The sequence below is a fragment of the Arabidopsis lyrata genome (assembly GCF_000004255.2).
Source record: "Arabidopsis lyrata subsp. lyrata unplaced genomic scaffold ARALYscaffold_6, whole genome shotgun sequence".
In the NCBI taxonomy this organism is placed as follows: Eukaryota; Viridiplantae; Streptophyta; class Magnoliopsida; order Brassicales; family Brassicaceae; genus Arabidopsis; species Arabidopsis lyrata.
The window spans coordinates 4,160,209-4,184,365 of record NW_003302550.1 but is presented as its reverse complement, the minus strand read 5'-3'; the positions used below and the strand labels follow the sequence as shown (position 1 = coordinate 4,184,365).

Here is a 24,157-nt window from a genome sequence, read left to right as displayed (position 1 = left end):
CTGACTGATGTCCCTAACATAAATGTTACATAATCATCATGATAAATATCGGTCAGTAAAAATGACAAAAAAGGAAAGAATAATAGCATACGTATATGATTGATGATGATTTGGTAAATAAATATGCCGAAGCATCATTTATATACGAATCTATTCGCCGCACAAGTCTGACGTGTCCAAACACGTGGCATTTTGTTCACCACTTTCCAAACGTTTCTCATTACGAAACGGCGTCGTTTCTTTTGTCTGCGAATTGCGAATCCCTTTGGTCCTGTCTTCGAAGAAGCTCCCTGAAGAAGCTTCAAACCCTAGAATTTTGTTTGTTCCCTCGATTTTTGATTCACGGGGTAAGTTTTTTCTTCCCTCGCTACGTTCATATTTATTGCGAGGCTTTCTACTGTGAACTCCGATTTTAAACTCGATTTTCGTCTGGTTTTCATGAGGAATTTTAGGTCTGGAAGTTTTGATATTGGAGATGAGAAAGGGATTAAAATTAGCTGTGTAAAGTTGAGTTAAGTTGGGATTGTGATCCAGAATTTTTCATCCAAGTTGTAGATTTTAGGTTACTTTCTGGTAATGAATATGGCACGCTGACGAAATTGAATTGTCTTGTGTTTTCGTAAGCTCTAATTCGTTCTCAGTTCAGTTTCAGATTTCGTTGATTGTTAAGAATCTTAAGGATCATACTGCGTAGGTTATAATTGCTTCAACTATTCTCACAGTTTCTGAAAGAGAGATTTGGAAGTTTCAGAAATGCAAATTTTACTACTTTTTGTTTTCCACCCACCGAAGCTAGACTTTCATTGGCCTGCTGTTTGCTGTATCTGAATCATACACATAACTGCTATGCTTCATTTCTATGGTACAGGGTTTGTGTTGGCATTCGTTAGGCTCTTTCCGTTAGGCTGTGAGGCTTATGATCGGTGCCATTAACACCGTTGGCTAACACATTGACTCTGCTCAAACTATGGCCCTTTATGGTACACTGCAGTTGTCCCATAGTCTGGGTTTTTGCAGAAACCAAAGGTGCTATAATCCAGAAAATGTATGTTTCTTCCATTTTAGCCCTGGAAACCTTTTCTTTTTATTCATTTCTTCCCTTCATCTTTCAAAAAATTTGCTTGTTCTTAGAGTTCCATGAGAAGGAGGCTGCATATATCAAATGGTCCTCTCTCATTAGGTGTTCCGGTAATATTTCAGATTTTTTTTACTCTAGTCATTCAAATTGATTTGCTGATATTTAGTAACATTAATTTTCTGCATACAGTTGGGACAGCATGGTTTCAGCAATATATTACTCTCGGATTACCTTCGTAGGCAAATTTATTCAGTCCCATGCAGGACCACCGCTTTTAGGTGTCATTCCTTTTCTGCAGGAGGCAAGGCAATTGAACCTGCTGTTAAAGCTGTCACCGTGGTGCTAACAAAGTAAGACTTCTTGTTTCCTATCATCACATGCAGAATGATCACCTTGGAAAATTGGAAACTATCATAATTTCTATTTAGTTGATCTTCGTGGATATGAATGATTGCATAGTAATCTCAGGGCATCTAACTCACAGCAAATGAATTTACTCTACTCAATAATATTGCGGATGTTAGCTAAACATTGATGTGTGCATACCTTGTCATTGCCATGGTTCCCCTTAGAAAAGTTGTAATCTTTTTGATGGGGATAGATGAAGGGGTGCATTTATGTGTCTCGTAATTTATCTTCTTCTTTTTTATTGCACTCTGTAAATATTTGCATACCGTTGTTTGCAGGTCACACGGGTTGATACAACAATTCCCTTTTGTATATAAGTTGGTTCCAGCTGTTGCTCTTCTTGTTTTCTCCTTGTGGGGTCTAGTGCCTTTTGTTCGCCAAGGAAGAAACATACTACTCAATGTAGGTGCAGCCATTTCAAGTTTATATGCACTTTTTTTTTGTTTAGTGCTTTCATTTCTGTGTTGTCTCTGTTCAAATTAATGTGGTGTCTTTTCTGTATGATATTCTGAATCTTTACCTTTGAAACATTGTAGAAGAATGATAACGGTTGGAAGAAGAGTGGTACGTACCATGTTATGACTTCATATGTTCAACCTCTGCTACTATGGATAGGAGCTCTATTCATCTGCAGGTATATCTATCAAGTAGTTCATCGGGACTTTCTGAGGTTGAATTGTTGAGATATTTTGGTGGTATCCTCATCTGAATTGCTTGGTTGAGATAATTGATAGATGGTGACTATTCCTTATATAGGGCATTAGATCCTGTTGTCCTTCCTACAGAAGCTAGCAAAATTGTGAAGGATCGACTTTTGAATTTTGTGAGATCATTGTCAACGGTACTTGCATTTGCTTACTGCATATCCAGGTAAGCGTATTCTCTTCTTTAAATACAATACCATGTCTTCATCTTATGGTTCTGTATTTTAGTGGCTTCTATCACGTGAAATTGTTATGTGGTCATCTCATGACTTCTGATTCTTTGATGTTCCCATGCAGTCTTATCCAACAAACACAAAAACTCTTCTCAGAAACGAGTAATCCGAGTGATACAAGAAATGTATGTAAAGTGACACTCATAAAAAATGCTTTAGTAATATTTTTTGTAGAGTTATTATTCTTAGGATGTTTGGTCTATTTTGCATGTCTGAGATTTGTGTTACTGCAAGCAAGATCAGAAATCTCTATCAAAAATATAATTGTTTTCTCAATTTGTTTTGCTAATTTGACCCTGGAATGATACAGATGGGATTTCAATTTGCTGGGAAAGCAGTGTATTCTGCTGTATGGGTTGCTGCTGTATCACTTTTCATGGAGTTGCTGGGTTTCTCTACACAAAAATGGCTCACTGCTGGAGGTCTTGGGACAGTTTTGATTACTCTTGCTGGCCGAGAGGTGAAACCTAACTCTCATTTTTATTACTGGGTTCTTCGGAATATCCACTGTTCGCTTTAGACGATTCTTTTCCCTGTTTATGCAAAATATATTTCATAGAAACTGAGTTTTTTTTTTTTTTTGGTCCCAGATTTTGACAAACTTTCTTTCAAGTGTTATGATTCATGCAACCCGGCCATTTGTTTTGAATGAGTGGATTCAAACAAAGATAGAAGGTTATGAAGTGTCTGGTACTGTGGAGGTTAGGATCTCTGAGCTTAGATGATGTGAATTTTTCCTTGCTTCCGTGCACGTTTCCTTAAAATTAGGTAGCTATCTTTCTGAAATCCTTGTTGCAATGCATTTACAGCATGTTGGTTGGTGGTCACCAACAATCATAAGAGGTGAAGACCGCGAGGCAATCCACATCCCAAACCATAAGTTCACAGTCAATGTCGTGAGAAACCTTACTCAGAAAACTCATTGGCGTATCAAAACTCACCTAGCAATCAGTCACTTGGATGTCAACAAAATAAATGTGCGTTTTCTAATTCCGATATGATCGTTTACTCGTTATACAGGTTAAGTGCCAATCATGGAGTTCTTTTAGCTGATCCTTGTTCTGAACTTTCCCAAACAGAATATTGTAGCTGACATGCGGAAAGTGTTGGCCAAGAATCCTATGGTTGAGCAGCAGAGGTTACATAGAAGGGTATTCTTGGAGAATGTCATTCCAGAAAATCAAGCCCTTTCGGTTAGACTTCAATACCTATGTCTTCTTTTGCACCCATCCTGAAGTGATGATCAGATTTTTCAGGAACCTTTGGAAAGTCTCGTTCTTACATCTAGTTTCTCGTTTTTACAGATACTGATCTCTTGCTTTGTGAAGACGTCTCATCACGAAGAATACTTGGGTGTAAAGGTGAATTTTCAGTCTTTTATCTTATTGTCTAACTAAGGTTCACAAGAACTATTGACTTATTTGCTTTCGTTGTCTTGTATTGGCGAAATAGGAAGCTATATTGTTGGACCTTCTTAGAGTCATAAGCCACCACCGAGCTCGTCTAGCTACACCAATCCGTACAATCCGTAAGATGTACACAGACGCTGACATGGAAAACGCACCATTTGGGGAATCGATGTATGGAGGTGTTACTTCTCGGCGGCCTTTGATGCTAATTGAACCTGCTTACAAAATCAATGGAGAAGACAAATCAAAATCTCAAAACCGTGCATCAAAACCAACCTCAGAGCAAGAAAACAAGGGTTCGAGTCCAAAGTCAAAAGAAACGTCTTCACCTGATCTAAAGGCGAATGTAAAAGTTGGAGAATCCTCTGTTTCTGATACCAACAAAGTACCTGAAGAAACGGTAGCAAAGCCAGTAATCAAAGTGGTCTCTAAACCGCCCACCCCAAAGGATACAGAAACATCAGGAACTGAGAAACCAAAGGCCAAGAGAAGTGGTAGCACAATAAAGTCACCAAAGTCGGATGAAACAGATACTTCGTCATCATCAACATCTAGATCAGCTTTGGAAGAGAATATAGTACTGGGTGTTGCGCTGGAGGGCTCAAAAAGAACACTTCCAATCGAAGAAGAGATACATTCTTCTTCTATGGAAACAGATGCTAAAGAACTCACCGGTGCTCGCAGATCCGGTGGAAATGGACCATTGGTGGCTGATAAGGAGCAGAAAGATAGCCAATCTCAACCAAACTCAGGTGCTTCGAACGAGCAGTGAGATGAAATTCAATGAGTTTGCTATTTTTTTTAACACTCTGTGATGTAACATACGATTGAAATTAATTGAATTTACCCTCCCAGAATTCTGGAAATTGGGGGTTGATAATGTGATATATTTAATATAGGGGTTGGTTTCTCGATAGTTGGGTGAAAGTATGGGTTAAAATCATAAATATCAGAAGAAGACGGTTGAGAAGTAGCTTACCTGTCTCTTTTACTCATGATGTAATGTAATTCATAAATGCTCCTCCTCCGATCTCTCCGCCATAAAATCTTTCCTCTTTCTTCTTCTTCTTCGAATAATCTTTCTCGCTTAGTCACTTTCCATGGCGGGCTTTCTCTCCGTCGTCCGGCGCGTATACCTCACTCTCTACAATTGGATCGTCTTTGCTGGATGGCAAGTCGAGCTCGACTCTCTCTTTCTTTCTTCTTCTGTGTAGTCGAGTTTTTGTTTTCTCTCGGATTTGATATTTGAATTTTGGTGACATTTGGGGGTTTTAGGGCTCAGGTTTTGTACTTAGCGATAACGACGTTGAAGGAAACGGGATATGAAAATGTGTATGACGCCATTGAGAAGCCTCTCCAGCTTGCTCAGACTGCCGCCGTTCTCGAGGTCCGTCTCCCAAGATAATTCGCGTTTTTTTTCTTCTTGTTTTTTTCTTTTTCTCCTGATTCAAATCTAGATTTTGGAATTTTCCGGGTGTGGAGCAGATTCTTCATGGATTAGTAGGTGAGTGATCTGATCCATTACACTAATTTCGAACTTGCACTACATCATTTTGATTAATCTCTTTAAAGATCATTGTCTGAGTTGTGTTCTGCTGTGTTGCTAAACTCGGATAGGTTTGGTCAGATCTCCTGTTTCTGCAACTCTGCCACAGATAGGTTCAAGGTTATTTCTCACTTGGGGCATCCTATACAGTTTTCCTGAGGTTACTTACAGAGTTACCAGTATTACGACTTCATTATTTCTCTTTGATTGTTGCAAGTTTCATCATTTCATTGTTGCATTTTGTTCCATTTAATTTCAGGTCCGATCTCATTTTCTTGTTACGTCCCTGGTCATAAGCTGGTCCATCACAGAGGTGATTATATTATATTCTTCGTTCTCATTTTGTTGTAACCATTGAATATAGTAAGAGAGATTTCCCAGTTTCATTTTATGTCTTGAATCTGATATGTCTAAAACAATGCTTGAATCTGATATGTCTAAAACATCATTACTGTCACATGGTTTGTTGATGTACAGACCAAGAGATCCGCTCTTGTTATTTCTGGCTGTCAAGAATTGACTTAAGCATGACTCCTTGAAATTAAAATTAGGCTTTAAAGATCATAACTTACCTTTTACTCCATTTTGGTTGAAGTCTTATCCTAGTTGATTCCTTTTAGGATCATGTGCTTCAGTTCATATCTTTGATGAATAAACTCGCTCTGAGAGCTTTGAAATTTATTTAATCTTGCAGATTATTCGCTACTCCTTCTTTGGCTTCAAGGAAGCTCTAGGCTTTGCACCTTCATGGCACTTGTGGCTCAGGTATGCCATTCATGTGCAATATTATACACATTGAAAAATAGATTAATCTGTAAGTCTCATCTCATTTTTCTCTCTCGTTAATTTGTTCAGATACAGCAGCTTTTTGTTGCTATACCCTACCGGTATCACCAGTGAAGTTGGTCTTATCTACCTTGCCTTACCACACATCAAGGTAACACAACATGCTCATGTCAATTCTTAAAAAAGACAAAAAAAAAACTTTTCTTTACAATATCATTTGGAAGCATGGTAATTACTAATTACGGGTCGTTACACCCATTTGTGTATTTATAATTTAGCGCTCTTAGAGTAGACATGAACTGTTAAAGCCATTTCCCTCAAGACTCTAGTAGACAGGAACTGTTTGTTGACTTTTCAAGACTTCACTGTAAAATCCTCCATAGATAGACTTAAGTTTGATGCCATCTTTAAGATTTCAAAGTGTCTGTTCCACTGGAATCAGGGGAGACTAGACATGGTTGATTCCTGAATGGTCCCTTTGTTTTTTTTTTTCTGTGTGTCTGCAGACATCAGAGATGTACAGCGTTAGGATGCCTAACACATTGAACTTCTCATTCGACTTCTTCTATGCAACGATACTTGTCCTTGCAATCTATGTCCCAGGCACAAACTCAGTTGACCTTTCTTAAGAACATATCTCATGAATCTGTTCAATTCTGATCTGCGAGACTAATTTTGTGTTTGGCTGTTGCAGGTAGTCCACACATGTACAGGTACATGCTTGGTCAGCGAAAGAGAGCTCTCTCCAAATCCAAGAGGGAATAAAAAAAGCTTTAGAAAGAGACCAAAAAGCTCATCAACTGCTTTCTCCTCTTGTATTGTTCTTTCATGTACTACTACTCGTCTTTGTTTAGCTTTTAAGGGTTTGTTTGTTTTGAGCGATTACTTGAACTTATGCAGGATACTCTTATTAAGTGTAATGTGGTTTCTAAATTAATAAGAAAATTAATGGTTCCTTCTCACTGTGCATTCGACACATAATAATGAAAAAGTTAGCTTAGCTAAAACTTCCAAAAGATAGAAATAGAAATATGTGATTAACTAAAATCCCTAAATTTGTTTATGAAATTGAAAAAAAATATCAACAAAATTGTGAAATTATTGGGTCATTAATCATGATGTAAATATAAATGTTATTGAGATATCATGTTCCAAAATTACTGTCATTTTCTTAATACGTACTACTATTTAACATATAAAAGTCAACGTAGTTGTAGTGAGACTTATCATCGAACACGATAAGGCGTGGTGAAGTAACGCAGATCACAAAATATTTGTGTCTGAAAAGGCATCGGCGTTGTCTATTTTCTTGAATATAAATATTGAAATTAATAGAAACGTCGTCGTTTGGATTCCATCAAAAGGACTTTCTCCGCCTTTCATTTTTTTGTATACCAAACCGAGGGAAAAAATCCGCAGAGATGAACCAAAAATAAAAATCTTGAAAAACTTTTGAATTCTTTCATTTCTATTTCGAAGCTGCTGCTTCAATTTTTGGCTACTTTGATTTGAGTTTTGTTTGGATGAAATGGCCGATCAAAGGAGTAAAACCAATAGATGGAACTGGGAGGTGAGTGGTTTCGAACCGAGGAAGTCTTCTTCCAATGCATCGTTTGTGGAGGGTGGTCACCGTACGACTGGTCCTCTGCTTCGCCGGAATTCGATTTCGACTCCCTCGCTTCCGCCTAAGCAAGCTCTTGCATCTAAGGTTAACGGATTAAGGGACAAAGTTAAGGTGAAATGTCACTTCCTTTTTCACTTCAAAGTGTCCTTGGCTTGGGTTTTGAGCTGAATTGATTTTAAAAAAGGCTGCTTTTAGTTTTCTAAGTGTAACCTGAGTCTCATAGGCTAGGTTGTGTATTTGTGGGATTTGATGGAAGTTTAGTGTTGAAGCCATTGCTTATCAAGAAAAAAATTGTGACTTGGTTGAACAGCTCGCAAAAGAAGATTACTTGGAGTTGAGACAAGAAGCTACTGATCTCCAGGAGTATTCTAATGCTAAGCTTGACAGGGTTACACGTTATTTGGGTGTTCTGGCTGACAAAAGTCGTAAATTGGGTAAGTTCTGTGTTTCACTAGTCGTAAATTTGAAGTCTATGTAAGTTGTGTGCAAGCATCAAGAAAAACTGAGTATTCATTACATTTGGTGCATTTGTGACTAGTGCAGAAGTTGACGACACTAGAATTGGTTGGCCTTTTTCCCAATATTGGAACCTTTATGAATCCATTTATTTCAAAGATTGAAACTTCATAAATCCATCTACTGTATCTAGCTCTTGTGGTTGCGTTTCATTGCTTCATCTGTTTTGTGGTGGAAATTTCTTAGTGTGTTGTATTTATTTATCTACATAAACCACCACAGATCAATTTGCCCTTGAGACTGAAGCTAGGATATCTCCACTTATCAATGAGAAGAAAAGACTGTTCAATGACTTGTTAACGGCCAAAGGTACCCAGCTTCCATAACCAATGTCATCGATCTTTCTATATTTATAATCTTTCTTTGGGTATAGGTTCACTGATGTATGATAGTTTTCTGCTTCCTGTTGGTTAATGTGGAATTGTTTTTCTTTCTTCAGGGAATATAAAGGTCTTTTGCCGTGCAAGGCCATTGTTTGAGGATGAAGGTCCCTCTATTATAGAGTTCCCTGGAGATTGCACCATATGTGTAAACACTAGTGATGATACTCTGTCCAATCCCAAGAAGGACTTTGAATTTGATAGAGTTTATGGACCTCATGTTGGACAAGGTGAGTACCATAGTTCATTGTAAATGTAGTCTCTCCTTATGTCATGAGCTGTTTCGGGTTTCAATCTACAAAAGCTGCAACAAACCTCTGTACTTATACTGTAATTTTTCCTCAGCTGCACTGTTCAGTGATGTCCAACCTTTTGTTCAATCTGCACTGGATGGATCTAACGTCTCCATATTTGCCTATGGACAAACTTGTGCAGGGAAGACATACACCATGGTTACCATTCTTTTCCTTTTCCTCTGAAAGTTTACAAATATGTCACATGTTGTTGAGCAACTATATCTATGGATTTGCTGTTACTTTTTAGTGTCTAGCTTTGCTTGTATGTGAGATTTTAACATAGCTTATGATGTATACGCGGTTACTTGCCCTTTGAAGGGTATGCTCATTCTATAGCTCTTTTATGCGTTCTTTTGATTATTTTCATGCTTATTATTTTTGTATCGGGTTCAGAATTGAGCCCGGGATAATCTTCGTTCTGGAGTTATGACATGTGTAGGAAGAAAATCAAAGTGATTTTGTTAGTAAACATTCTTTCTTTAGTTCTTGGCCTGAGATTTGATCTGAGGTGAATATTGTGTCTATGTTGATTTATGAGGTATACATTATCGTGTACGTTCACAGGCATGTTTTATAGTTCATAGTACTGTCTATTTTTACATTGATTTGTTATCTCCGTGGCTCTCTGTTGAATCAACTTTCTTGGCTGTTGTTTTGCCAGGAAGGTTCGAATCACGACCGTGGTTTATATGCTCGTTGTTTTGAGGAACTTTTCGACCTAGCTAATTCCGATTCAACTTCCACATCTAGATTCAGTTTCTCTCTTTCAGTGTTTGAGATCTATAATGAACAGGTGCTTCCAATCGAGTCTAAAGTACTAATACTTTTGGCTTTCATTTTCTTTACCAAGATAGTTCTGCAGTGGAATCTGACATGTCTAATTCGGCAATTTTCATTGTCAGATCAGGGATCTACTTTCGGAAACTCAGAGCAACTTGCCCAAGATCAACATGGATTTACACGAATCTGTTATAGAACTTGGACAGGAAAAAGTTGATAATCCATTGGAGTTCTTAAGAGTCTTAAAATCTGCATTTCAGAACCGGGGCAACGATAAATCAAAATTTAATGTGACACATCTGTATGTTTCATATTGTGCTTAAATACCTCCTTTTGTTATATGAAGATAATTACCAAGGTTCTTTAGCACGTCTTTACGGATGTTTTCTGCCTTGGTAGGATTGTCACAATACACATATACTATAGCAACACGATTACTGGAGAAAATATATATAGCAAGCTCTCCCTGGTTGACTTGGCTGGAAGTGAAGGTTTAACCGAGGAAAATGACAGCGGAGACCATGTCACCGATCTGCTGCATGTCATGAATTCGATTTCAGCGTATGTTAGATTCTTCTATCTCTATATTTATTCACTGCCTTAGCAGTGAGCTGCACATATAACTTCGGTGTCTTTATCATGTAAAGATCGGACAAATTTTTCCATGTGCATGAAGTTGTTCTTGTTAACTTTGTTTATGCATATATTTCTGGCTCTATAGGTTGGGAGATGTTTTATCCTCGTTGACGTCGGAAAAGGATTTAATTCCTTATGATAATTCAGTTCTTACAAGAGTACTTGCAGATTCCCTAGGTAAATTTGTTTTTTCTCAGTACATGCATCTTTCCTTTTTGTGTTAGTATTATTATTTTTTGTTTTTGTTTTGCCACCATTTCTTAAAGCTCTTTGTAAGCGAGGCACAATATTCTATAACGTGTAGGAGGAAGCTCCAAAACATTGATGATCGTTAACATCTGTCCAAGTGTACAAAACTTGTCTGAGACAATCTCATGTCTCAATTATGCTGCTAGAGTTCGGAATACTGTACCAAGCCTTGGCAATCGAGATACAATCAAGAAATGGAGAGATGTGGTAAGTGGAAGTGGAAGTGAAAGAGATAAACAATTAAGACATAAGAATCAGACATTTGATGTTCTGTTGGTTTTGTCTCTCTCTTTTCTAGTTTATCCCAAATTTCGAGAGAACAAAACCTAATATAAAATTATGCAGAAATTTCTTTTCCTTTTCGAAAATATTTTGTTACAAAATTTGCTGCATAGATAACCTTTGGCCCTGCAGGCAAGTGATGCTCGGAAGGAGCTGTTGGAGAAAGAGAGAGAAACTCAGAATCTGAAACAAGAGGTTGTGGGCTTAAAAAAAGCACTTAAAGATGCAAATGACCAGTGTGTATTGCTCTACAGTGAAGTGCAGAGGGCGTGGAAAGTTTCACTTACATTGCAATCAGATTTAAAGGTTATACAGCTTTACCTGGGTTCTTGTTTGGCTTTTCTTCAATTCTTTATAACTTCTTTTCTTGTTGCTCATTCTCCGTTTTGTACTTCATGCAGTCAGAGAATATTATGCTTGTAGACAAACATAGACTAGAGAAGGAGCAGAATTCTCGGTTAAGGAATCAAATAGCTCAATTTTTACAGCTGGATCAGGAACAGAAGCTGCAAATGCAACAACAAGATTCCACCATTCAAAATCTCCAGGTTTGTTCCCATGAGTGTTAGTATCTACGCTTTAAAGTTTAAGGTCTGTGTTAAGGCAATTGATTTTGAAATTGTTGACTTCTCTGCACATGTCATATAATTCTCATGTTTTTCATTTCAAAATAATGTAGGCTAAAATTACAGACTTGGAATCACAAGTAAGTGAAGCCGTTAGATCTGACACAACAAGAACAGGAGATGCCTTGCAATCTCAAGACATATCTTCTTCAGTGCCAAAAGCGGTAGAGGGCACAATTGATTCTTCTTCTGTTACCAAGAAACTTGAGGAAGAACTGAAAAAACGTGATGCACTGATTGAGGTTCTCCTCTCTCTTACTCTTGACCATATTCTGATTGGAGTTCGTGCCCTCTGGCTGAACTTTGGTTATTTGCACTAGTACAGTAGTACATTTATCTGAAGAGAATGATGTTTTCCGCAGAGGTTGCATGAAGAAAACGAAAAGTTGTTTGACAGATTAACAGAAAGGTCAATGGCTGTTTCGACCCAGGTCATTATTCTCTCTTGAATAGTTAAATATCATATCAAGGCACTGCTCTCAGCTGTTGAGAGAAAAATTAATTGAACTCTGTTCTATATAATTGCTACTGTATGTTCAACACTATGCATCTGGAGATTTACTTGCTTAAGTATTCTTAAACCATTTTTTATTTTAGGTGTTGAGTCCTTCATCAAGAGCCTCGCCAAACATTCAGCCTGCCAATGCTAACAGGTGATTCCGTAATCATTTTGAACTACTGAGTTCTGTCTCTGTCATTTCATTATAATTAACCCTTATTATAAACTGATATTTAATATTGTTTCTCCGGGAGAACTAGTAGGGGTGAAGGATTTTCGGAAGAAGCGGTTGCTTTACCATCTACAGCAACTAAGAATAACGGAGCGATTACGTTAGTAAAATCTGGCACTGATTTGGTAAAAACCACTCCAGCTGGAGAATACTTGACAGCTGCATTGAATGACTTTGACCCTGAAGAATATGAAGGTCTTGCTGCCATTGCTGACGGTGCAAACAAGCTACTAATGCTGGTACTTGGTTAATAACTAGTTTTTTAGTATCTTTTTTTAGACTTTTGAGTGGTGTAGTTATATGACATTACACCATTGTACCTTCTATCATAATATGGAGAATGAAGGTTATGATGGATTCCGAATGCAGGACATGTTAAGGACATGTTTTTATATCAACTTATATTGGCAAGCATTTTTCCTATTGTTGACTTGCAGGTTTTGGCAGCTGTCATCAAGGCTGGTGCTTCCAGAGAGCATGAAATCCTTGCTGAGATCAGAGATTCTGTCTTTTCATTTATTCGGAAAATGGAACCAAGAAGAGTAATGGATACCATGCTTGTTTCCCGAGTTAGGATATTATACATAAGGTCCTTACTGGCACGATCACCAGAGCTTCAGTCTATCAGGGTGAGCATAGGCATCCGAGTTGTAGCTGATTTTTATTTTAGCTTTGGCCTAAGCTTGTATGACTGTTATTTCTCCTGGAAAAATTAACTCTATCCTCTTCATTTAGGTCTCACCTGTTGAGTGCTTTCTGGAGAAGCCTAATACTGGTAGAAGTAAAAGCACTAGCAGGGGTAGCAGCCCAGGTAGATCCCCAGTTCGATATCTTGATACGCAGATTCATGGCTTTAAAGTAAATATAAAGCCAGAAAGGAGAAACAAGTTGGCATCTGTGGTATCAAGAATGCGTGGACTTGAACAGGTAGATTTACCTTGGAAGAGCACTTAATTCTGAAAGATGCTTGAGTTTACCTAATATGTTAAAGATTAATAAACACTTACGATCTTGATTGTAATCATCTAGGATTCTGGGAGGCAGCAAGTTACTGGAGTGAAGCTGCGGGAAATGCAAGATGAAGCCAAAAGTTTTGCTATTGGGAACAAAGCCTTGGCTGCATTATTTGTTCATACTCCAGCTGGTGAACTGCAGCGACAGATTCGGTTATGGCTTGCAGAAAATTTTGAGTTTCTTTCCGTGACCGCAGATGATGTGTCGGGAGGAACCGGTGGCCAACTAGAGCTTCTTTCTACGGCAATTATGGATGGTTGGATGGCTGGACTAGGGGCCGCGGTGCCACCTCACACAGATGCTCTCGGGCAGCTTCTGTCCGAGTATGCAAAACGTGTCTATACTTCTCAAATGCAGCACATGAAGGTATGCGATGTCATTGGTCAAAAAATTTTTTTGAATGGAATTGGCAGATAGACATTCCCAATGGTCAGAAATAAAATATCTCTTTAAGTAGCTGATGCTGTGGCTGACTTAACACGGCCTATGTTGAGGTCTAAGGTTTTAGTCTGAATAATTAGTTTGGAATGATGCCTAATATGGAACCGTGGTACAGGATATTGCTGGCACCTTGGCGGCAGAAGAGGCAGAAGATGCTGGTCAGGTGGCTAAGCTTCGATCAGCTCTTGAGTCCGTTGATCACAAAAGAAGAAAGGTACACCACCGCGCCTGAAAATAAACCATATCGTTTTGGGTGCTTCGATTTTTATCTTGGAAACGTTCTTGTGTTCTGACTTTCGTTTGCTTTCTTTATCAGATTTTACAACAAATGAAAAGTGATGCAGCTTTGCTTAACCTGGAAGAAGGCAGTTCTCCTATTCCAAACCCTTCAACGGCAGCTGAAGACTCAAGATTAGCATCTCTCATTTCTCTGGATGGCATTTTGAAGCAAGTCAAGGTATTTATACCTCATGTTGCTTCATCTTTGATCTTGGTTTTTGGTTAATTTTTGGTCAATAACTTATTTTGCATCTTGCAGGAAATTACAAGACAAGCCTCTGTCCATGTTTTGAGTAAAAGCAAGAAGAAAGCATTACTTGAGTCCCTTGATGAACTCACTGAGCGAATGCCTTCTCTTCTTGATATCGATCATCCATGTGCACAAAGAGAAATTGCTACAGCACACCAGTTGGTCGAGGTACCTTTGATTTCCATGTATAATCAGTTTCTCCATGAACCTACCATAGACACAAAGAACTCTACCTGATTTAATGATGAGATCCGGATTAAAATATCGAACACACTAACTTGTTTCTCTTGACCGCAGACGATTCCTGAACAAGAGGACAATAATCTTCTGGAGCAATCACACGACCGGAGACCCTCATTAGAATCAATATCCTCAGGTGAAACTGATGTAACTCAGTGGAACGTTTTGCAATTTAACACAGGTTCTTCAGCCCCATTCATCATAAAATGTGGAGGCAACACCAACTCAGAGCTCGTGATCAAGGCTGATGCACGCGTTCAAGAACCCAAAGGAGGTGAAATTGTCAGAGTTGTCCCAAGACCTTCTGTTCTAGTAAACATGAGCTTAGAGGAAATGAAACAAATGTTTGCACAATTACCTGAAGCTCTAAGTTTGCTGGCTTTAGCTAGAACAGCTGATGGCACAAGAGCTCGCTACTCTAGACTCTACAAAACTCTGGCCATGAAGGTTCCCTCTCTTAGGGATCTTGTTAGTGAACTGGAGTAAGATACCTAAGTCGTGTAATGGCATAGAGATGTTGCAGAGAAACTATCCAACAATGGAGATTCCATGTGTATTTATTATTTCTTGTGAGATTTTTGGCTGGTTATAATACCTTTGAGCCAGATTCATTGTGTAATATGTAACTTCATTTTGTATTTTATTCCCATTCACTTAGCAATAAGTGTTACTTTCACAGCAAGTGAGCATTTTAAATTACTCTCTCCAGTGTTAAATGAAGGCAACATGTACAAGAAACAAAAATATGATTTGTACAATGAAAACTACCACTTAAAGGCTGATAAAACATAAGTTGGGAATGCATTGTGTTTAGCACTAAGGGCCTTCACTGAGTCCAGACTTGCAGTTTCATCAAAAGAAGTGAGACCAAGCTCATTACCATGAATCCCTCCAGTGATGAATATTGACTCAATTCCTGAAACATTTGCACCCTTTATATCATGATGTAGCGAATCTCCTACTGCGATAGACTCACATGGATTGACTCCCGCAATGGCTATAGCTGACTCATAGATCATCTACCAAATACACAGAGTCAAATTCAGGTGTTGCAGAGACAAGTAGCAAATTTTAATGTTCAAACGGATTATACACCTTATGAGGTTTTCCCATCCATTTCACTTCTCCTCCCAGTTCTTCATACTTGGAAGCTAGTGTACCTAAAAAATTCGTGATTGATTTTATATGAGTCTTTATATGGCATCATATGTGAAAGACACAATTAGACACTTTAAGATGTAAAAGAAACTGTACCTGGCATGATATGAAAAACATTTGCTTCAACAGTCACGTAATCTGGATTAGCAACGATCATGGGAAGTCCTCGAGCTGCAGATTTCTCCAAAATCTTCTCAAGCTCATCGAGGGTCCTTGGAGATACACTGCCTGAAGGAAGTCCTAGGGCTTCAGTGCCGTGCGCTAAAACAAAGTCAGCTTCTTCCACATTCTCCACAACATTTAGATCTAGACCCTGAAACATAAACTATATCAAATACCTACTACTAACCTTCACCGATAAATCAACCAGCAACAAGAAACAAGGTGATAAATAACCTCCAAAGAGATTGCTCCTCGGTCATTCCAAGTCATGTGAATGCAACTCCTTCCTAGTGCAGCAAACCAAGGATCATCTCTCCTATAAGAGACATTTATCAGTAAATTCTACTATGTAGTAAATAGCATCTATATCGAGAAGAAGAAGTTGTTGGTATTAACCTTTGCAAAGATTGATGGGTTAGTTCACCACTAGTTATAGCTCCGGTGAAGTAAGAAGGATCAAAGCCAAGGCCTTTCAACTTTTCCATTGTAGTTGAAGCACGTCTAGAAGAATTACTAATGATCACAATTTTGGCACCCGCTGTTGCAAGATTTTTCACTGTAACTCCAATAAAACAAAAGTTAGATCAATCATTATGCAGAACTACAACGATACCGAAGAAATCTGAAAGAAAACTATCAAGAAATGGGAAATTCTCAAAGTAAAATGATATGAACAAATATTCATTGCCAAATCATCTCTGACTATATCAAATGTAGCCAACACTGAAGCAAGTCATACATAAATATTAAACAGTGAAAGAATTGGTTTTTGTACCCCAAATCCCCAATGGAATCAACAACCCGAAAAGCGATATGCTCAAAGGTTAGAAATGATAACGTACATGTTGAGATTGCACCAGGGTACGGTTTTTTGCCATCATGAAGAACTCCATACTGATCTAAGAGCCATGCCTGTGACACTCTTCATCAAGTTTTTAAACGCATAAAAGAAAATCTTGAGAAACATTCACTAGATGTTTGATGATCATTCATAGGTTAAGCTACACACATCCTTCTTTACCAAACGTTACTCTCGAAAAAATGTAATGGTTGCTCATTTGAAAACTAAAGTTGTTGAATCCAATTTACAGAAAGTTGTATGCTTTTCCAAATTACAAGGCTCTCATATTATACAATTAGAGAAGACCATTAGTTAACAAGATGAAGTGAATCGAAAACTCGCTCGACATAAGACCAGGAAGTCAGAGAACACACATAGAAAAAGACAGTAAACTGAGACAGATGAGGTTAAAACCTTAAAATTTCGTGTCTCAACGATGTCTTTGAGGCCATTCATTGGCTGCGAGATCTGCGAGGAACAGATCATTTTTCTTTCTGCGGCGAGAAGAAGAAGAACTGAAGAACCAGATTAATCGAAAACAACAACCCATAAGTGTTTTTCTCTTTACCACAAGCACAACGCGCAACATACGCGAGTAAGATCCACGCTTTGCTCCTATAATACTTTACAAATATATTAGTAATCCTCAACTGAACAAAAGTGTCGCTTTGGCCGAGTGGTTAAGGCGTGTGCCTGCTAAGTACATGGGGTTTCCCCGCGAGAGTTCGAATCTCTCAGGCGACGATTTCTTTTTATGTTATGTTTAAAATTTTCCCGCCCTTTTTATACTCAACGGTCCTTCCTAATTAATAACCGCTTGATTCTTATTTTTGGTGCCAACGAAGAAGAAGTTGTTTATCAGATTTTTATCGAAACCTGAGTTATATATACATTTTATTAAGCAGAGAACCAAAAAAATATGAATATATGAGTCCTCGCTAATCTATCTACACCATTCCTAACTTTTATATTCAAACTAATGGTTTCCCACTGTTTTTTTCTATTAACTACCACCAGAGAACAGATTCTTTCTCTGCTTCTTTCTCAGTAGTGTTCTCATGATCTGAATCTTTACACAAGCATAGATCGAAGCTCAATCATCGATCTTGGTGCCTCCAAATTCTCTTCCTTTAACGAATTCCCGAGTAAGCTTTGCATTTGAGTCACAAATATCTCATCTAGAACCTGCAAAATCATCATATAACAATTACAAGGTAAGAACTAAAAAGAGACATTTTTTTTGTTTTTTTCCAGTGAGTGGTAAAGAGTTGAGAAAGTCCAGAAGAAAGTTGAGTCAGTTACAGAAACTGCGATCCTCGGGCCTTTGTGCCAAATCACATTGTCTCTTCTGTCTTCCAAAAGCCGCAGCACATCCTTCGAAAAAGAAGAGCAAAAACAGAATAAGAACAGTGAAGGCTAATGACGATGCAGAAACAAACATTTAGCTATGTGGTTTGCCTTCCTAACCTGTCCCAGTCTGTCCCATATTCCTCTGCATATTAATACAAACACATCGAGTGACAAAACACAATGCAGATGATCAATGGTCTTGTCTAGTAAATCTTTCAAACTCTGCATTCTGTTTCTAACGTCTGGTTCTGCTGTTGTTTCCTGTAAGTCGTGGATGATGTTCTTCATTCTCATGTGGCTTTGTATCCTCGTCTGTTACATAAGATAGATTTTCTCAAGGATCTGAGCATACAAGACAGATAATCTCAGAAACAAGTTCAGAGAGGAGTAACCGACATTCTCTGCAAGTTTCTCCACGAGCGCTTGCATGTAACTTCTGAATTTGGCTCTTAGCTGTACAGTCACTTCGCTCAGCTGCTCTCCCAAAACTCTCTTTTCTTTGTCAGGAAGATAAGAGTTCCACACTTTGAACCGATTTTCTATACTTGACCGTAATGTGTCAAGCACTCTTTTCATGGAATTTAAAAGAACTCCAAGCTGAAACATGTTTTAAAGCTCTCTTACACGAGTTCTTAGAGAAACTTGAAAAGTTAAAAACACAGTAGACATACTTCTTTTGGAACAGCATAGAGATTAGATTGGCCCGTTTTTGTCAATCTCTGGACGTACTTCAGGGGAGATACCTTGCTTTCCTTCAACGGAGACAAAACTTCCGAAAATTGCTTCTCCAATGCTTCAATAATAGACCTCTCCACATCGGCTACAAGCTTTCCATATGAAAAAAACGATACCATTTCTAAGTCGGTCGTATTTGATTAACAGAGTTAATGCCTTCTGAGCCATGGAAGAAGGAGAAGCTCATCAAGCACAAAGCAACCGCGTTGATGATATTCATGTGATTGTGAAGTGAAGAGATATTGGAATTGAAAGAATCAAACTTTTTTCGTTTTGTACTCTGTTACTTACTTTCTCCAAGGATGCCGCATATTCGGGCCAACGCCTGATGATGATATCATACTCATCAAGTGTCGCGTTGAGTAACTCATACATCTCATCAACTAAAGGAGAGGTCAAGCCTTGAATCTCACTACATGATTTTGCCTGAAAAAAATAAAATGATTCCATTTGCAGATGTCAAAGCACTAAAATGCATTCTTGTGTCAGCATATAGAAAATTGTTGCAAGATTAGTACCGTTTCTGACTTGCAGAACTCATATAGATAACATCTTCTCTCTTCGATCCAAGTAGTAATATATGAATGAAAAAGCTCTTTGGCAGTAACACCACCTTTGATTGGACTGCCAACATGACAATGAAAGTGCATATCATTAATAGGAATGTCCGAAAGATAGATTTTAAGTCTAAAGTATTCAGAAAAAAGTAAGAGCAAACATTACTTTATATTCCAGCGAGAGAGATCGGCTTCAAAGTCAGCTGTCGTAATGATAAGCTCGACAACTGGAGGCGTTGCAGAAGGAGGGGGCCATGCAATAAGATATTCCCTTAGTCTGTTGAATAGATCCACACTATATATTGCCGCCGAAAGTTTTGGAAGGTCTATAAAGCTGCTTAATTAGGAGTTTACAGAGAGAATCAATACAGAGATACACTAATTTAGTAATACAAATGATGTATCTATGAAACTTAGACAAACCTTGGGAGCACATTGTAGTTACGGATGGCTATATCAGTTGAGATTTCACTCTTAAGGCTCAAAATTAAAGACTTCATCCTCTGATAAGAAGTGCCTTGTGCATCCTCAATATGATTGTGAAGTATATTGTTCGTTTCCAATAAGTATCTTCTTGACCTCTTCTTTGAAGCAGCCTGAAAGAAACCATATATAAATCATGGGGAAAGTGAGAAAGATAGAGAGAGGTTGTGTGTATGTGTCTGATTTACCTGAAAGTATCTGAAAAGTCTTAGTTGTGCCTCAGGGCTTAACACGTCATTGAGAAGACCATAAAGCTTGATAGCTGGCGCTATAGCAGGCGCTGGAATTCCTGTAGGAGGCTCAAAAACATCTTTGATTCCAGATAAAGAAGATTCATCAAGAGATTTATAATTCTCGAATGTCAGAGCAAGAATCTGCTGAACTTGTTCATCAATCTCCCCAAGCAAGCGATTCTGTTAAATGCACCAAAAGAAAAGTGAGCTACTTGAATAGTGAAACATGATCCTAACCGGTTAAGAGCTACAGAAAAAAAATATACATACCTCTTGATGACTCAATACAGCCTTGTGATTGCCTTTCATTAAAACAGGCGACAGAAAATCATATATCAGATCAAGACAGTCCTTAGTAGGCGAGGCAACATCCATGACATATGAAAGATATCTACAAATCACAAATAATATTCTTGCATAACAATCACTTCCGTGAATGAAATTTCTTTGGTTACCAAAATACAATCTTCTTGTTTCTATATTACCTTAATTTTGTATATGCATCCGAAATTCCGTAATAGGATGCAAATCGAGTTACCATCCAGTGCCATGGCCCTTTAATTAACAGATTTTGGCGCTGAAATTGCTCAGCTTTCATAGCCACTTCCAAAACCAAGTCATAAGCTGAAGTTTCTGCAACCAACCCACACTGAATATGAATGGAAAAATGTCAATATATACAACATATGAGACGGTTAAAGAAGCTTCTCATGTGGAAAAAATCATGTACCTTAGTTTTTTCATCTAAGCTGCTTGAGTAGTTTATATGAAGTTGGATTCTCCCAATACGGTCATGCTCTGGTTCATGATATATTGCCCACCATTTATGATCGTTCTGTTAAAACAGCCAACACTTTAGATTTCAAGCCAAATCTCCTTATGGACACAACTTAAGGCTTACCAAGTTATCTTACCGGTTCATCAACTATAGCTGCTAGTTGAGCTAAGACACGACCACAAAACTGCCCCTTTGAATCCCGAACTTCAACAATCAAATCATCACCGATACTATCTGGTAAGCTACAACGGAAAACCATACTTTAACTCCAACTATAATAAGAAAAGGAATTTAAAGGCAAATCATGAATGTACAAGGAAACCTACAAGACAAATGTTTCGCCAGATCCAGGTAGTGTTTTAACTTGATCCTCCTCGGCAGAGCTCTTTAGTCTTAATGAACATGTAAAAGTTTCTGAAAAGAAAAGAATGTCATTCAGAAAGGAAGATGAAACAATTATGACACCTGTGAAAATTAATGCAATCAAATATACCTTGTAATGCTTTGAGAGAGCGAGGTCCGGTGTGAGATGTAACAAATTCTTGTTTAAGGACTTTTGATACCTGTTTAAGGTAGTGAGCACATGCGCGCATATATGCCAAACTTTTCCGTGAAAGTGAACCATTCAAAGGAACTGGAGGAGAGACATGAACTCTCTTTACTGCTTTCCATCCAGAAGACAAAGCAGAATTCAGCTCCGCGATTTGCTGGCGAACGATTTCATGCTTCAGTGATGAAATATTGCAACCAGGTTGTTGATCTAATCCCATTTTGATCCTACCAACTGTTGAGCTACACACTTCAGATCATATGAGAAAATGAGAAGGGATGAAAAATGAAGACAAAAAGGAAAATATACCTTGGAGTTTGATTTTTCCAACACTTCTCTTGAATTTTGGAGCAGTTGCCTCAGTAACCAAGCTAGAAGGTCTATTTCCCAACAGTTCTTCTTCAGATTGAAGGAAGAAATTCTGCAAACTAAATTTTCTCTCAAAATTAAACAACGGGTCAATGCACAAAGATCTGAACAGAACCAACACCAAAACATGTCTCTCACCCAAATGCATTTCGGATTAACGTGCAATCATCATTGAGGAAGTACGAAGCCTCGGTGACACTGTCTGTTTCCCATGAATGAAGACATAGCCGTACACAGGCTTCATAGGAAATCATTGCAGACCATGGACCTTGTTCACTACATTCAATAAAAAGTAAGTGAGAAAATTTTGAATTAAAAGTGGATAAGAAAAGCTTGATATGTATGAAACTCACTCACCTTGCATGAAAGGTGGGAAAACGGGAAGGCAATGTCTCGTTCTTTATCGTTCCAGTCTCTGCCATTTCTCTTGTTGGTGGTTCTAAGCTACGTATATATGGAATTTCACATTCATTTTTTGCTTCCTGTAAAAACAGGTTGACAGAGGACCTCATTGGAAAATTGAAGATAACCAGAAAAGAATCATAATCTTTTCTTTTTTTGGTGTAAAGGAATCATAATCTTTTGTGAGAGTAGAAGACAGTACATGTGAAGCTGCAGTGCTGGATGCTAATTTAGACAAATCATCTGCACAATGAGCCTTTGATCCAACAGAGCATGTCTCATCATCGAACGAATCAGAAGGAGCAACACGCTTAGAATTTGCTCCTCTTGAAGCACCATCCTGTTTACATTTTAGATAACACATCACTATTGACAGAAACAGAACCAGAATTCACACTGAGTTTAACAAAGAATGCAGCTTTACAAAAATGGTTCATACCTCTCGTAAACCTTTACTTTGGAAACCTTCCCTGAACATTATTCTGCAGCTTCAAGCTTTCCTCTGAGGTTAAACAGTTCCAGTAGATTATTATCATAAGAATGAAAGACCAAGCCTATTAGGATAAGATAAAACAAAAAGGCAGATCATTTCATTTTGAAAATCAATCCAAGTGCATGGAAAAACGAAAACCCATGAATCCATTCTATCTCACACGAATCTATCTTGGCAGAGATACATGAAACAAGATTGAAGAGACAGAAGTCCTACGAGAGTACGATGAAACGAACCAAGAGAAGGTTCACTTTTTAACAATCTCTTCCACGAAATGCACATGAACTAAAAAGAGTGATCGACAAGGGAAATCCAAAATTAGAAGCAACAAAATTGATCCAGCTACTAAAACGAAAAGCAAAGCCCTTTTTAGCTTACACTGCGAAAAGACCGGAGATTTCGATGACAGACGCAAGTGTGATGAAAGTGATACAAATGCTCAGCAGTAGTAATCTTCTTCTTCTTTTTTTGTGTTTTTTTTTGTCAAACTAGTCAATCTTACGATTACGGAGAAGAAAAAGAATCGGCCTTTGACAATCACTCACTCGAATCAAATTATCATTAAGAAATTAACCAAAAAAAAAAAGATGGAGGGTTAAAGAGAAAAGTAAAGGTTTGGGTTTTTGTAACATGAGAGAAAAGTGGTAACAGAGATTAAGCAGTGAAACTAATGACGTGGCGAAAGAAGACGAGCTCTTTCCAACCGTCGATGCTTTTGCAAACAAAATCTCTTTTTGGACTCACGGTGACGGTTGACCATATTGACGTATCAGAAAAGTCTCCTTTTTGTTTACTTTTTTCTTTTCTTTTTTTTCTTTGCAGGCGACACAACTATTAATTTCCCTTTTTATTAATTAATACACTTTTAAGATATATAGAACTACTGTATATACACTTTAATCTTTTAAAGTATAAACAGTTTTAGGTGTTATTGTTTTATTTTACTTTTTATTATTATTTTCCAATTAGTTATGCTCCTTGTTTGAAAAATCGCTAGGCGCTAGTCGGGCGTTCGGCATGGGCCTAGCGATTAATCGGAAAATCGGATTAAAATCGGGGATTAATCGGGGATTAGTTTTAGGGTTATTTTAATATTTTTAAAATATATTAATTCAATATTGTTTTCAAAATTACAGTAAAAACAAATTTTTATGATTTTTATTAAAATTTGAACACAAGTTATGTAAAACATCACAAACTCCCAATTCAAATGATTGAATAACAAAAATAAAATGTTTTTTTTTATACTTGTAATCTAAAAAATAATCGGGGTATGTAAGATTAGGCGGGAAATAATCGGATTAGGCGGGAAATAATCGGATTAGACGGAGAATAATCGGGTTACTGATTTTTTAGGGGATTAGTCATTAATCGAGGCGGAGAGGGTGGACCTAGCGATTAAGCGGGGAGTAATCGGGGCTAGGCGGGGATTTTTAGAACAGGGGTTATGCTTACTAAATTATTTAATGACCACTCTTTTTTACTATATGTAACATTTTTATTTTTATTTTTTTTTAATGAATGTAAAATTTATTCAT

At 37.8% G+C, this 24,157-nt stretch overlaps 5 protein-coding genes and 1 non-coding gene across 11 annotated transcripts; 4 read left to right on the top strand and 2 right to left on the bottom strand.

The window, feature by feature from the left end:
* The first annotated feature begins 214 nt into the window (after window positions 1-214).
* Window positions 215-4,748, top strand: LOC9309530 (mechanosensitive ion channel protein 2, chloroplastic). 2 transcript variants are annotated; one of them, XM_002873416.2, is made up of 14 exons: window positions 215-347; window positions 869-1,045; window positions 1,132-1,188; window positions 1,268-1,428; window positions 1,765-1,888; window positions 2,023-2,120; window positions 2,243-2,356; window positions 2,488-2,548; window positions 2,734-2,883; window positions 3,014-3,124; window positions 3,233-3,400; window positions 3,503-3,616; window positions 3,728-3,784; window positions 3,876-4,748. In XM_002873416.2, the coding sequence occupies exons 2-14, from the start codon at window positions 968-970 to the stop codon at window positions 4,602-4,604; spliced, it is 2,022 nt and encodes a 673-aa protein (XP_002873462.1). In that variant the 5' UTR covers window positions 215-347; window positions 869-967; the 3' UTR covers window positions 4,605-4,748. The 2 variants fall into 2 exon arrangements, with proteins under 2 accessions (XP_002873462.1, XP_020876724.1); XM_021021065.1 differs by having other exon boundaries at window positions 218-347; window positions 2,026-2,120.
* A 71-nt stretch (window positions 4,749-4,819) lies between these two features.
* Window positions 4,820-7,126, top strand: LOC9309529 (very-long-chain (3R)-3-hydroxyacyl-CoA dehydratase PASTICCINO 2). The gene is made up of 9 exons (XM_002873415.2): window positions 4,820-5,003; window positions 5,108-5,219; window positions 5,318-5,336; window positions 5,450-5,538; window positions 5,638-5,691; window positions 6,073-6,143; window positions 6,234-6,315; window positions 6,671-6,767; window positions 6,859-7,126. Exons 1-9 carry the CDS (start codon window positions 4,933-4,935, stop codon window positions 6,927-6,929), a joined length of 666 nt encoding a protein of 221 aa, XP_002873461.1. The 5' UTR covers window positions 4,820-4,932; the 3' UTR covers window positions 6,930-7,126.
* Window positions 7,127-7,541: 415 nt separating this feature from the next.
* On the top strand, window positions 7,542-15,207 carry LOC9307493 (kinesin-like protein KIN-14A). 3 transcript variants are annotated; one of them, XM_021021049.1, is made up of 23 exons: window positions 7,542-7,899; window positions 8,099-8,222; window positions 8,527-8,613; window positions 8,744-8,914; window positions 9,030-9,136; window positions 9,642-9,773; window positions 9,883-10,061; window positions 10,160-10,321; window positions 10,482-10,573; window positions 10,701-10,852; window positions 11,060-11,233; window positions 11,329-11,475; window positions 11,607-11,795; window positions 11,916-11,984; window positions 12,151-12,206; window positions 12,316-12,523; window positions 12,722-12,913; window positions 13,020-13,211; window positions 13,314-13,664; window positions 13,855-13,953; window positions 14,056-14,196; window positions 14,278-14,436; window positions 14,566-15,207. In XM_021021049.1, exons 1-23 carry the CDS (start codon window positions 7,693-7,695, stop codon window positions 14,992-14,994), a joined length of 3,819 nt encoding a protein of 1,272 aa, XP_020876708.1. In that variant the 5' UTR covers window positions 7,542-7,692; the 3' UTR covers window positions 14,995-15,207. The 3 variants fall into 3 exon arrangements, with proteins under 3 accessions (XP_020876708.1, XP_002873460.1, XP_020876707.1); XM_002873414.2 differs by having other exon boundaries at window positions 7,557-7,899; window positions 12,313-12,523; XM_021021048.1 differs by having other exon boundaries at window positions 7,557-7,899; window positions 12,307-12,523; window positions 14,566-15,184.
* Window positions 15,125-17,226, bottom strand: LOC9307492. Of its 2 annotated transcripts, none has more exons than XM_002871376.2 (7): window positions 17,084-17,226; window positions 16,671-16,740; window positions 16,225-16,384; window positions 16,063-16,144; window positions 15,763-15,979; window positions 15,604-15,668; window positions 15,125-15,527 (listed from the first exon to the last, which is right to left on the bottom strand). In XM_002871376.2, exons 1-7 carry the CDS (start codon window positions 17,153-17,155, stop codon window positions 15,273-15,275), a joined length of 921 nt encoding a protein of 306 aa, XP_002871422.1. In that variant the 5' UTR covers window positions 17,156-17,226; the 3' UTR covers window positions 15,125-15,272. The 2 variants fall into 2 exon arrangements, with proteins under 2 accessions (XP_002871422.1, XP_020876747.1); XM_021021088.1 differs by having other exon boundaries at window positions 16,671-16,750; window positions 17,084-17,190.
* Window positions 17,227-17,331: 105 nt separating this feature from the next.
* TRNAS-GCU lies at window positions 17,332-17,413 on the top strand. Its single transcript has one exon. It is a non-coding gene; the product is annotated as a tRNA-Ser (tRNA).
* A 62-nt stretch (window positions 17,414-17,475) lies between these two features.
* Window positions 17,476-22,981, bottom strand: LOC9309528. Of its 2 annotated transcripts, XM_021021050.1 has the most exons (21): window positions 22,566-22,981; window positions 22,329-22,466; window positions 22,082-22,206; window positions 21,863-22,000; window positions 21,665-21,783; window positions 21,299-21,589; window positions 21,132-21,219; window positions 20,942-21,047; window positions 20,758-20,862; window positions 20,513-20,676; window positions 20,298-20,418; window positions 19,983-20,207; window positions 19,735-19,907; window positions 19,478-19,645; window positions 19,273-19,378; window positions 19,046-19,180; window positions 18,691-18,846; window positions 18,416-18,616; window positions 18,137-18,331; window positions 17,972-18,043; window positions 17,476-17,854 (listed from the first exon to the last, which is right to left on the bottom strand). In XM_021021050.1, the coding sequence occupies exons 1-21, from the start codon at window positions 22,602-22,604 to the stop codon at window positions 17,741-17,743; spliced, it is 2,979 nt and encodes a 992-aa protein (XP_020876709.1). In that variant the 5' UTR covers window positions 22,605-22,981; the 3' UTR covers window positions 17,476-17,740. The 2 variants fall into 2 exon arrangements, with proteins under 2 accessions (XP_020876709.1, XP_020876710.1); XM_021021051.1 differs by lacking the exons at window positions 21,863-22,000; window positions 22,082-22,206; window positions 22,329-22,466; window positions 22,566-22,981 and having other exon boundaries at window positions 21,299-21,597; window positions 21,665-21,741.
* Between the last annotated feature and the right edge of the window lie 1,176 nt (window positions 22,982-24,157).